Source organism: Pseudophryne corroboree, chromosome 8 (genome assembly GCF_028390025.1).
Source record: "Pseudophryne corroboree isolate aPseCor3 chromosome 8, aPseCor3.hap2, whole genome shotgun sequence".
NCBI classification, from domain to species: domain Eukaryota; kingdom Metazoa; phylum Chordata; class Amphibia; order Anura; family Myobatrachidae; genus Pseudophryne; species Pseudophryne corroboree.
The window spans coordinates 83059062-83071729 of NC_086451.1; the positions used below are offsets into that span (position 1 = coordinate 83059062).

At 44.9% G+C, this 12668-nt stretch overlaps 1 protein-coding gene across 1 annotated transcript in view; it reads left to right on the plus strand.

Annotated features, from left to right (window-relative positions):
* Positions 1-12668, plus strand: part of SETX (senataxin) — a 176445-nt gene that overhangs the window by 95632 nt on the left and 68145 nt on the right. The window contains exons 8-9 of the mRNA XM_063936768.1: positions 7390-7480; positions 8017-11838. Coding sequence (XP_063792838.1) covers positions 7390-7480; positions 8017-11838 — 3913 coding nt within the window. The remainder of the gene's footprint in view (positions 1-7389; positions 7481-8016; positions 11839-12668) is intronic.

Here is a 12668-nt window from a genome sequence, read left to right on the forward strand (position 1 = left end):
GGGGTTCCTGAAAGGACCATGGGGAATAGCGGCTCCGCAGGAGACAGGGCACAAAAGTAAAGCTTTCCGATCAGGTGGTGTGCACTGGCTCCTCCCCCTATGACCCTCCTCCAAGCCAGTTAGATTTTTGTGCCCGGCCGAGAAGGGTGCAATCTAGGTGGCTCTCCTAAAGAGCTGCTTAGAAAAGTTTAGCTTAGGTTTTTTATTTTACAGTGAGTCCTGCTGGCAACAGGATCACTGCAACGAGGGACTTAGGGGAGAAGAAGTGAACTCACCTGCGTGCAGGATGGATTGGCTTCTTGGCTACTGGACATTAGCTCCAGAGGGACGATCACAGGTACAGCCTGGATGGTCACCGGAGCCTTGCCGCCGGCCCCCTTGCAGATGCTGAAGTAAGAAGAGGTCCAGAATCGGCGGCAGAAGACTCCTCAGTCTTCTAAAGGTAGCGCACAGCACTGCAGCTGTGCGCCATTTTCCTCTCAGCACACTTCACACGGCAGTCACTGAGGGTGCAGGGCGCTGGGAGGGGGGCGCCCTGGGAGGCAAATGAATACCTATTTTGGCTAAAAATACCTCACATATAGCCTCCGGAGGCTATATGGAGATATTTAACCCCTGCCAGAATCCGTTAAGAGCAGGAGACGAGGCCGCCGAAAAAGGGGCGGGGCCTATCTCCTCAGCACACAGCGCCATTTTCCCTCACAGAAAGGCTGGAGGGAAGGCTCCCAGGCTCTCCCCTGCACTGCACTACAGAAACAGGGTTAAAATAGAGAGGGGGGGCACTAATTTGGCGATATGCTTATATATTAAGATGCTATAAGGGAAAACACTTATATAAGGTTGTCCCTATATAATTATAGCGTTTTTGGTGTGTGCTGGCAAACTCTCCCTCTGTCTCTCCAAAGGGCTAGTGGGTCCTGTCCTCTATCAGAGCATTCCCTGTGTGTGTGCTGTGTGTCGGTACGTGTGTGTCGACATGTAGGAGGACGATGTTGGTGAGGAGGCGGAGCAATTGCCTGTAATGGTGATGTCACTCTCTAGGGAGTCGACACCGGAATGGATGGCTTATTTAGGAAATTACGTGATAATGTCAACACGCTGCAAGGTCGGTTGACGACATGAGACGGCCGACAAACAATTAGTACCGGTCCAGACGTCTCAAAAACACCGTCGGGGGTTTTAAAACGCCCGTTTACTTTAGTCGGTCGACACAGACACAGACAGGGACACTGAATCCAGTGTCGACGGTGAATAAACAAACGTATTCCTTATTAGGGCCACACGTTAAAGGCAATGAAGGAGGTGTTACATATTTCTGATACTACAAGTACCACAAAAGAGGGTATTATGTGGGATGTGAAAAAACTACCATAGTTTTTCCTGAATCAGATAAATTAAATAAAGTGTGTGATGATGCGTGGGTTCCCCCCGATAGAAAATTATGGGCGGTATACCCTTTCCCGCCAGAAGTTAGGGCGCGTTGGGAAACACCCCTTAGGGTGGATAAGGCGCTCACACGCTTATCAAAACAAGTGGCGGTACCGTCTATAGATAGGGCCGTCCTCAAGGACCAGCTGACAGGAGGCTGGAAAATATCATAAAAAGTATATACACACATACTGGTGTTATACTGCGACCAGCGATCGCCTCAGCCTGGATGTGCAGAGCTGGGGTGGCTTGGTCGGATTCCCTGACTAAAAATATTGATACCCTTGACAGGGACAGTATTTTATTGACTATAGAGCATTTAAAGGATGCATTTCTATATATGCGAGATGCACAGAGGGATATTTGCACTCTGGCATCATGAGTAAATGCGATGTCCATAACTGCCAGAAGATGTTATGGACACGACAGTGGTCAGGTGATGCAGATTCCAAACGGCACAAAGGTGTATTGCCGTATAAAGGAAGAGGAGTTATTTGGGGTCGGTCCATCGGACCTGGTGGCCACGGCAACTGCTGGAAAATCCACCGTTTTTTACCCTAAGTCACATCTCTGCAGAAAAAGACACCGTCTTTTCAGCCTCAGTCCTCTCGTCCCTATAAGATCATATCTGCCCAGGGATAGAGGAAAGGGAAGAAGACTGCAGCAGGCAGCCCATTACCAGGAACAGAAGCGTTCCACCGCTTCTGACAAGTTCTCAGCATGGCGCTGAGACCGTACAGGACTCCTGGATCCTACAAGTAGTATCCCGGGGGTACAGATTGGAATGTCGAGACGTTTCCCCTTCGCAGGCTCCTGAAGTCTGCTTTACCAAGTCTCCCTCCGACAAGGAGGCAGTATGGGAAAAAAAAATTCACAAGCTGTATTCCCAGCAGGTGATAATTAAATTACCCCTCCTACTACAAGAAAAGGCGTATTATTCCACACTATATTGTGGTACTGAAGCCAGAAGGCTAGGTGAGACTTATTCTAAAAAATTTTTTTTGAACACTTACAAAGGTTCAAATCAAGATGGAGTCACTCAGAGCAGTGATAACGAACCAGGAAGAAGGGGACTATATAGTGTCCCGGGACATCAGGGATGCTTACCTCTATGTCCCAAATTTGCCCTTCTCACTAAGGGTACCTCAGGTTCGTGGTGCAGAACTGTCACTATCAGTTTCAGACGCTGCCGTTTGGATTGTCCACGGCACCCCGGGTCTTTACCAAGGTAATGGCCGAAATGATGATTCTTCTTCGAAGAAAAGGCGTCTTAATTATCCCTTACTTGGACGATCTCCTGATAAGGGCATAGTCCAGGGAACAGTTGGAGGTCGGAGTAGCACTATCTCGGATACTGCTACAACAGCACGGGTGGATTCTAAATATTCCAAAATCGCAGCTGATCCCGACGACACGTCTGCTGTGCCTAGGGATGATTCTGGACACAGTCCAGAAAAAGGTGTTTCTCCCGGAAGAGAAAGCCAGGGAGTTATCCGAGCTAGTCAGGAACCTCCTAAAAACAGTGCATCATTGCACAAGGGTCCTGGTAAAAATGGTGGCTTCCTACGAAGCAATTCCATTCGGCAGATTTCACGCAAGAACTTTTTAGTGGGATCTGCTGGACAAATGGTCCGGATCGCATCTTCAGATGCATCAGCGGATAACCCTATATCCAAGGACAAGGGTGTCTCTCCTGTGGTGGTTATAGAGTGCTCATCTTATAGAGAGCCGCAGATTCGGCATTCAGGATTGGATGCTGGTGACCACGGAGCCCAGCCCGAGAGGCTGGGAAGCAGTCACACAAGGAAAAAATTTCCAGGGAGTGTGATCAAGTCTGGAGACTTTTCTCCACATAAATATACTGGAGCTAAGGGTAAATTTATAATGCTCTAAGCTTAGCAAGACCTCTGCTTCAAGGTCAGCCGGTATTGATCCAGTGGGAAAAACATCACGGCAGTCGCCCACGTAAACAGACAGGGCGACACAAGAAGCAGGAGGGCAATGGAAAAACTGCAAGGACTTTTCGCTGGGCGGAAAATCATGTGATAGCACTGTCAGCAGTGTTTCATCCCGGGAATGGAAACTGGGAAGCAGACTTCCTCAGCAGGCACGACCTCCACCCGGGAGAGTGGAAACTTCATCGGGAAGTTTTTTCCACATGATTGTAAACCGTTGGGAAATACCAAAGGTGGACATGATGGCGTCCCGTCTGAACAAAAAACGGGACAGGTATTGCGCCAGGTCAAGAGACCCTCAGGCAATAGCTGTGGACGTTCTGGTAACACCGTGGGTGTACCAGTCGGTGTATGTGTTCCCTCCTCTGCTTCTCATACCTAAGGTGCTGAGAATTATAAGACGTAGAGGAGTAAGAACTATACTCATGGCTCCGGATTGGCCAAGAAGGACTTGGTACCCGGAACTTCAAGAGATGCTTACAGAGGTCTTATGGCCTCTGCCGCTAAGAAGGGACTTGCTTCAGCAAGTACCATGTCTGTTCCAAGACTTACCGCAGCTGCGTTTGTCGGCATGGCGGTGGAAAGCCGGATCCTAAGGGAAAAAGGCATTCCGGAAGAGGTCATTCCTACCCTGGTCAAAGCCAGAAAGGAGGTGACCGCACAACATTATCACCAAATGTGGCGAAAATATGTTGCGTGGTGTGAGGCCAGGAAGGCCCCACAAAGAAATTTCAACTCGGTCGTTTCCTGCATTTCCTGCAAACAGGAGTGTCTATGGGCCTCAAATTGGGGTCCATTAAGGTTCAAATTTCGGCCCTGTCGATTTTCTTCCAGAAAGAATTGGCTTCAGTTCCTGAAGTCTAGAAATTTGTCAAGGGAGTATTGCATATACAACCCCCTTTTGTGCCTCCAGTGGCACTGTGGGATCTCAACGTAGTTCTGGGATTCCTCAAATCACATTGGTTTACAACCAGTCAAATCTGTGGATTTGAAGCATCTCACATGAAAAGTGACCATGCTCTTGGCCCTGGCCTGGACCAGGCGAGTGTCAAATTGGCGGTTTTTTCTCAAAAAAGCCCATATCTGTTTGTCCATTCGGACAGGGCAGAGCTGCGGACTCGTCCCCAGTTCTCTCCCTAAGGTGGTGTCAGTGTTTCACCTGAACCAGCTTATTGTGGTGCCTTGCACCTACTAGGGACTTGGAGGACTCCAAGTTGCTAGATGTTGTCAGGGCCCTGAAAATATGTTCCAGGACGGCTGGAGTCAGGAAAACTGACTTGCTGTTATCCTGTATGCACCCAACAAACTGGGTGCTCTTGCTTCTAAGCATACTATTGCTAGTTGGATGTGTAATACAATTCAGCTTGCACATTCTGTGGCAGGCCTGCCACAGCCAAAATATGTAAAGGCCCATTCCACAAGGAAGGTGGGCTCATCTTGGGCGGCTGCCCGAGGGGTCTCGGCTTTACAACTTTGCCGAGCAGCTACTTGGTCAGGGGCAAACACGTTTGCTAAATTCTACAAATTTGATACCCTGGCTAAGGAGGACCTGGAGTTCTCTCATTCGGTGCTGCAGAGTCATCCGCACTCTCCCGCCCGTTTGGGAGCTTTGGTATAATCCCCATGGTCCTTTCAGGAACCCCAGCATCCACTAGGACGATAGAGAAAATAAGAATTTACTTACCGATAATTCTATTTCTCGGAGTCCGTAGTGGATGCTGGGCGCCCATCCCAAGTGCGGATTATCTGCAATACTTGTACATAGTTACAAAAATCGTTTTATTATTGTTGTGAGCCATCTTTTCAGAGGCTCCGCTGTTATCATACTGTTAACTGGGTTCAGATCACAAGTTGTACGGTGTGATTGGTGTGGCTGGTATGAGTCTTACCCGGGATTCAAAATTCCTCCCTTATTGTGTACGCTCGTCCGGGCACAGTACCTAACTGGCTTGGAGGAGGGTCATAGGGGGAGGAGCCAGTGCACACCACCTGATCGGAAAGCTTTACTTTTGTGCCCTGTCTCCTGCGTAGCCGCTATTCCCCATGGTCCTTTCAGGAACCCCAGCATCCACTACGGACTCCGAGAAATAGAATTATCGGTAAGTAAATTCTTATTTTTAGAAGCTAGAGTATTTTCAAAACAAGTAATTCAAACTATGCTTAGAGCATGAAAACCTTCTTCAGCTCGTATTTATCATCGGTGTAGTGAAAAAAGTTTGAATCCAAGATCTTTTAAAGTATCCAGGATTTTGGATTTCCTTCAAGCAGGATTGGATAAAGGTTTGAAAGTTGCTTCCTTGAGAGTTCAAGTATCAGCATTAACTGTATGGTTTCAGCGAAAGATTGCGGACTTACAGGATGTGCGTACTTTATTTCAGGGAGTTGTACACATTCAACCTCCATTTGTTCCTCCTGCAGCTCCCTGGGATTTGAATCTAGTTCTTAAATTCCTTCAGGGACCTCCGTTTGAACCACTGAAGAGCGCAGATCTTAAATGGTTAACGGTTAAAGTACTCTTTCTACTGGCAATGGCTTCAGCCAGAAGAGTATCAGATTTAGGAGCGCTGTCATGTAAGTCTCCTTTCCTAAGTTTTTTTCCAGATAAAGCAGTTCTCAGAACTAGATCTGGTTATCTTCCGAAGGTGATTTCAAAGTTTCACCTTAATGAAGAGATTGTAGTCCCAGCTTTTCAGGTATCGGGACTTTCTGCGGGAGAAGCGTCGCTGGACATAGTCCGGGCATTAAGAATCTATGTAGATCGTACTAGTGCCATCAGAAAAACAGATTCTCTCTTCATCCTGTACGGATTTCATAGAAGAGGATGGCCTGCTAGTAAACAGACACTCGCAAGATGGCTCCGAATGGTAATATCAGAAGCGAATAAGCTTCTGATATTACCATTCGGAGCCATCTTGCGAGTGTCATGCAGATCTCCCTTCTCCGGTTAATGTCTCTGCACACTCTACACGTAAGGTAGGTCTTTCATGGGCAGCACAACAGGGTGCTTCAGCAGAACAGATTTGTAAGGCAGCCACATGGTCTTCCATAAACACATTCATCAGACATTATGCCTTGGATACTTTTGCCTCTCATGACGCAGACTTCAGGCGAAAGGTCCTCCTGTGTAATCAGGAGCGTCCCCACCACTAAAACTGGTTTTGGGAATCCCAATGTTATCCTGTGAATAACCTGTGGACCCAGCCAGAGAAATTTACTGTTATGGTAAGAACTTACCGTTGATAACGGGATTTCTCTTATGTCCACAGGTATCCACAGGGGTCCCACCCTGACGCACCTGATTTGAGGATCTGGACAATCACTAAACCTCTTCCCCCTTGTATGGAAGGGTGTGCATGTGTGTTCTTATCGACTGAATAGGTTTCTATCTGATGCTTCTGCCTAATCGCTGTGGAAAGAACTGATTTGACTGAGTCAGTGGGCGGGATTATATGGTGAAGCCCTGATGCATCCTGGGAGGCCAGAAAGCTTGTGACCGTTTGGTGCCATTTCCGCTGTCGCTCCGGCATATCCCAATGTTATCCTGAGGATACCTGTGGACATAAGAGAAATCCCGTTATCAACGGTAAGTTCTTACCATAACGGTAAATTTCACTATCTCAGTCTCACTCAAAAAGTTCCGTATTTCGGAATATTCCGTATTTCGGAATATTTGGATATGGGATGCTCAACCTGTACCATAGTTGATGCCTTTTGGTAACAATGAGAGGTTTATAGATGCGATCACTAAGCATTTGCTTACATTTATAGTTAATGTGAGGAGCACTGCTATGCAGGAGGGATGTTCTTGGGGCTTTGAGGGGTAATTTTGTTACTGTATATTTCATGCTTTTGTGCTATAACTTAAGTGAACAATCTGTTCTCTGGAAACTCCTTAATACCAATCATTCTTCATAATAAATCCCCTGTCATGTATCTTTTCAACAACCGTATTTTAAACCCCCACCCCTGCCTATCCAACAACTCGCTTATTTTTGTTTCCTAATAGGCCAACTAAGTGTGAACCTGATTCGGATGATGAGGACTTGGTGTCATGCAGCCAGATTGTGTACAATTTTAAAACTGAGAGGGTAAAAAAGGTAAAACTATAATTTCCATAGCACGAGTTCTGTATTGGCTAGTTATATCAAGATAAATACAATTAATTAGGGGCAAGTTTTAGAAAATAGCGTAGCTCCATCTGGACATTGTGTAATCCCAAAATTTTCATTGAATAGACCACCAAAATGTACCCATAGGTATTGCTGCTTAACTTGCGGTTTAACATCTGTTGATCACAGATTGATAAAGATATGGCTCTCTATCCAATGTTTTCCCCAAACCAAGGTGGCACTCCATCACAGGAGGCAAGCAACAGCCCACCATGTAATACCTAACCAGGAAAGGGAGAGATTGAAATTCTACCTCCGCTGCCCACTGTTTGCTAGCGACAGTGCATTCTGCTTGCCGTGCAGGCTCTGGGCAGTGTAAGAAAAATTCTGGAAGGAGCATACATAAAAAAGGCCCTGGGGATAACAGTGTTATCTATGTGTGTGTGTGTGTGTGTGTGTGTGTGTGTGTGTATATATGTATGAGAGAGATATTGCATTTACATTATTATGTTTTTCATTTACAGGACACTGGACGGAAAAGTGTAGTTTGCTACGATTATTGTCCCAACATGTATGAAGATATGCAGAGTCTCTCCAATATCCTTCAGTCTGACATCGGTCAAGATATGCGGGTCCACAATAGCACATTCTTGTGGTTCGTTCCATATGTTCAGTCTGTCATGGACCTTAAAGACTTGGGAATTGCTTACATAATGGAAGTGATTCATCACCTATACTCGGAGATAAAGTATGTCCTCAATCAGAGAATTTATCAAGTTGACAAAGTTGCAGAACTTTTTATCAGGGTTTTGGTGTCTATAATTGAACTGCACAGAAATAAAAAGTGTCTCCATTTTCTCTGGGTGAGCTCACACAAGTGGGTGGAAGCCCTTGTGAAATGCTCTCTAATTCCAACCAAAGACGCTGGGTGCAGATCCAACACAAAAATAACATCAACCACCTCCTCATTGTGCTCCTCCCCAAACTCACAGACCTCCTCTTCTGTCCAGATTGCCTGCATCCAGTGTATCAGAAACCTCTTGCGAGAAGGCTTCCAGTTAGGACAGCAAGCAACTTGTAAACCATACCTAGACAAACTTAATCTCCTAATGAGGGGGAACATTCTCTGGAATCTAGAACTCAACAAGACAGAGGTTCAAGGTTTACAAACATGTCTCACGCAAATCATTAAAAGTGTTAAGGACAGGGCTTCCACAATTCCTAATTCCCCTCTGGAACAAGCCACCACAAGTAAGGCTCAGTCTGTTCCTTTCATTAAGACAGAAAGGATTGATGATGATGATGATGACTGGTATGGGCCTAGCAGTGGTTCTCCCCTGCCATCTCCAGAGATAAAGCTTTCCTCAGATCGCAGTTTAGAAGAACTTTTTCATGTTAAAATGGAAGCTCCAGATAAAAGAAATTTGGAAGCAGGACTTGTTTGCATGCCTAGTTCAGTTATAACCCCTTCAGTTAGAGAGGCATCTGTGCAGGAAACAGAATATTTGGCTTCTGTCCCTAAAGCTGAGTGTTCATCAGTTCTGGAGAATTTTAAATCCAAAAGAGATCTGACAGGGTGGCAATCCAAACTATCGAAAGTAATGTCGAAATCTTCAAATGTGAGGGTCCGAAAGAGTTCAGGCAACGAAAGTAAAAGCAGCTGTGAGAATAATAAAACAATTAGCATTTTAGATCAAAGCGATGTACACCTTAAAAGGGAGCGGGATTCTAGGCTAAACGCAAAACCTTTTGGTAATGATCGCGACACAGATGAAGAGGATACCGATGACGATCTACCTCTGACAGAGATTAAAAAAAAAATTGTGTTAAGTAGTCCATCCCTTCCAGATAAGCTTCAAGTAAGTGAAGAATTTGAAAGACTGTCTTTAGAAAACAATCCTAAAACTAAGCTTCTGAAGAGGGAGTTTCAAGATGCAAGGGAATCTAAATCTTCAAATGATTGGGCAATGCATAGCGAAACAGATGATGAGCTTCCATTGTCAGAAGTTAAGAAAAAGCTGTTAGTAAAAACGGCAAAAAAGAGGACTCTCTCTGATTCCCAGGTGGATCGTGATCTTGATCATTTATCTTTGGTGGCACAAGCAAAAACTTTAAACTTTGATTTAAGCCAAGAGGACAAGGATTCAGAAGAATTCTGCTCTATAAAGAGGAAAGTTAAGGGAGCCGTGAGGTCTGTTTTTATTGATAACTCCCCTGATCAAATCATAACCATCTCTGATGACTCTTCTGACGAGGCTCAAAAAGCCTCTCCTAACTCTATTAAAGTGGAGAAGCCTGAAACTTTCCAAGATGCTGCTTTAGCTAGTTTTGTACCAAAGAAAGAACAAATTAAAACTGAACCAGCCTTTGAAAATTGCGACGAGTATAATTCACAGTGTTTTGAGTTTGAAACGGAGGATGATATTTATTCTGCCTGGGAAGACCCACAGTTGGAGGAGCAAAAGCCTGTTCTGCAAGAAGATAAATGCAAAAACCCTGACACAAATAACGCCAATATCAGCGATGTTGACTTGAACAATTTTGATCAGTGGGGTTATGATACAGACTATATCTGTGATGATATAATCGAGAAGGCAGCAGAAGATGCTGAAAGACAGTTTAAACAATCTACATCTTCAAAGGTTCAGACAGCAGCTGAATGTTCCAGTAACAAATCCATGGATGAAAGGTTGAGTTCAAAATTATTTAATGCAAAAAGTTCAGATGAGTCTGCTACTAAAAGTGCTAAAACGGATTCTAAAAGAAAAGTTGTGAACATCCCAAAAGTAACTTCATCAATACGCCCAATGACGAACGTGACAAAAAAATTGCATGATTCAGGAATGCACAGAAAAATGCCGAATGCCAAAATAAACAAAAATAAAAGTCCATTAAAAGCCGTTCCGCATGTTAGGAAGCTTGGAAGTCCAGGCAAAGCATTACCTGCTGTGGTGCCACCAAAGAAACTACGTAAGCATCCTGAGCCAACTACAACTGCTGAAGAGCTTGGATTTAAGAAGCCTCCAAGAAAAGCCTTCAACTTGTCCCAACGCTCACTTGATAGCCTAACACACCTGCGTAACCACGGGAAGTCAGCTGGGTTTGTTGAGGCCAAAAAATCAAAAACTAAGCCCACTTCTCCAAAGTCTTTATTGGTGAAAGGAAATAAGAAATTGTTGGCTTGTCAAGAGGCCCAGTTCTATCGTCAGTCTAGACCAAAGGAGACAGAGAAAAAACGAAAGCCAAGTAATCAATTGGAGAACAGTGCCCGAAATGTAGAAACCTCTGTAAAGGAAAGTGAGCGCAAAACGGAAGGAGCAGCTTCTGTTAAGAAAAAACAGGGCAGAAATGAGACAAATGCAGACGTTTCTAGAAAGAGAGAGCACGGCAGCCATAGGTCTTTGAAAGCCACTAAAGGTTCATTGCAGACGTCCATGACTAATGCTTCTGAAGCTACAAAGGAAGTTGGCTCCAATAGTTCTCCACGGGCCAATGAAGTTCAACAGTCTGTGCTTTTACAAGAAGATAATGTCCAGTCTTCTACTGGGGCTGAATATAAGCAAGATAGAGATGATGATGACGATGATGATGGAGATTTATTTTTAACCCAGACTGATCCACTTGACATGGAATTGTGTTCACAAGTTGAATCTGAAATATCTGTTGGAATGCTTAACAATATGAATACATTCAGCATGGTGGATTCCTATGCACCCGATGTTGTCCCGATATCAAAATGCAAATACATTGGTTGTCTGGAGTCTGTCACCATTCCTGGTGATTCCTGCCCTAAACATACTGTACCTGACAATGCGAGTGATCACCAATTTGCCAGACCTGGATTGCCCCCTTCTCTTCAGAAACCTACCAAACCTTCCACGACTAAAGTTTTTTCTTCTGGGATGACTTCTCGGACCGCCAGCCTCACAAAGGATATAGAAAACCTTCCAGTGGTTCCAAAAGCTAAAGCCCAGCCAGCAAAGACCCCAGTGTCTAGAGCAGCTATTCCTTCACATCAGAACAAAACTCCAGTTTCCCACAATACAAGTAGTGTTTTGCAACCACTTATAAACCAAAATAATGTCCCTCTACAGCCCACTTTGAACAATATTCCAGACACTGGGAAATCTCCAGTAGCCGGCAGTTGTTTACAACAACGTGAGCAAGTTTGGCTTACACGGGAGGTGCTACGGTGGACATTTGAGATGTTTGACAACCTATCTCAGTTTGGACCCCCTAACAATCTCTGCCAGTTACCTCTGCTGAAGGTGCCTCTCAGGTTTTCTTGCTTCGATGAGTACTTTAATGTCTTTGTCCCCTTGATGCTACTCAACACTTTTGAATCGGTAAGAGGCATTTTAGCAACTTAAAAAAAAAAAAAAAATCTTATGTTTTCATGTTCAGGAGACTTCATCAAGTCACTAGGAATCTATTCATGCTAATACAGCCAGTCAATGAGTTTGTGTTCCCAGAGAATTTATAGGTTACATTCTAGTGTATTTGATTCAGCCAACCAACAGTATCACTACGGTGAAAGATGCACTCGTGAAATTATTTTTCTCTACTATCCAATCTGGCTGACACTGCTAAGACTCCATTCCCCTTTAAATCTCCCCATAGTCCAGGCCCTAGTCTCTTTGTTTAGTGCAGTGGTTCCCAAAGCAGGAATATCCCTAAACCCTGGATTGTTGGTTTGCCTTGAGGACCGCATTTGGGAGCCATTGATTTTGTGCCTTGTATAGCATATTTAGGTTTGTGTGTTTAATCTCTTTATTTTCTATTCTTGCGCCTCAGACCCTGTTTATAGGTTTAGTGCACACAGGGAGGGAGCTGTACAAAAGATTAGTTAGAAGGATGCCTGGAAATCCTTGCTGCTAGCCCCACTCTGTTTCACGCTCCTGGACGAGTCATCGGGTCACTAGCCAAGAGTTTCTCTGGATCTTACAGGCGTCTTTGGTTTCATTGCACTCTGAGATGCTGGTTGCTAAGGTGGGGCAGCCACAATGTATCTCCAGGTAGAGCTGGGCTGTGGACAATTCACGTATGGTCTTATCATTCAGGCCCTGGTAACCAGTGGTAAAGGTCATGGTGGTCGCTTCTACCGATGCAACGCCCTTTTGCCTATTAAAATCGAGTACTTAGATTACAGTCAGTCCTGAGCAGGTATGCTGTGATG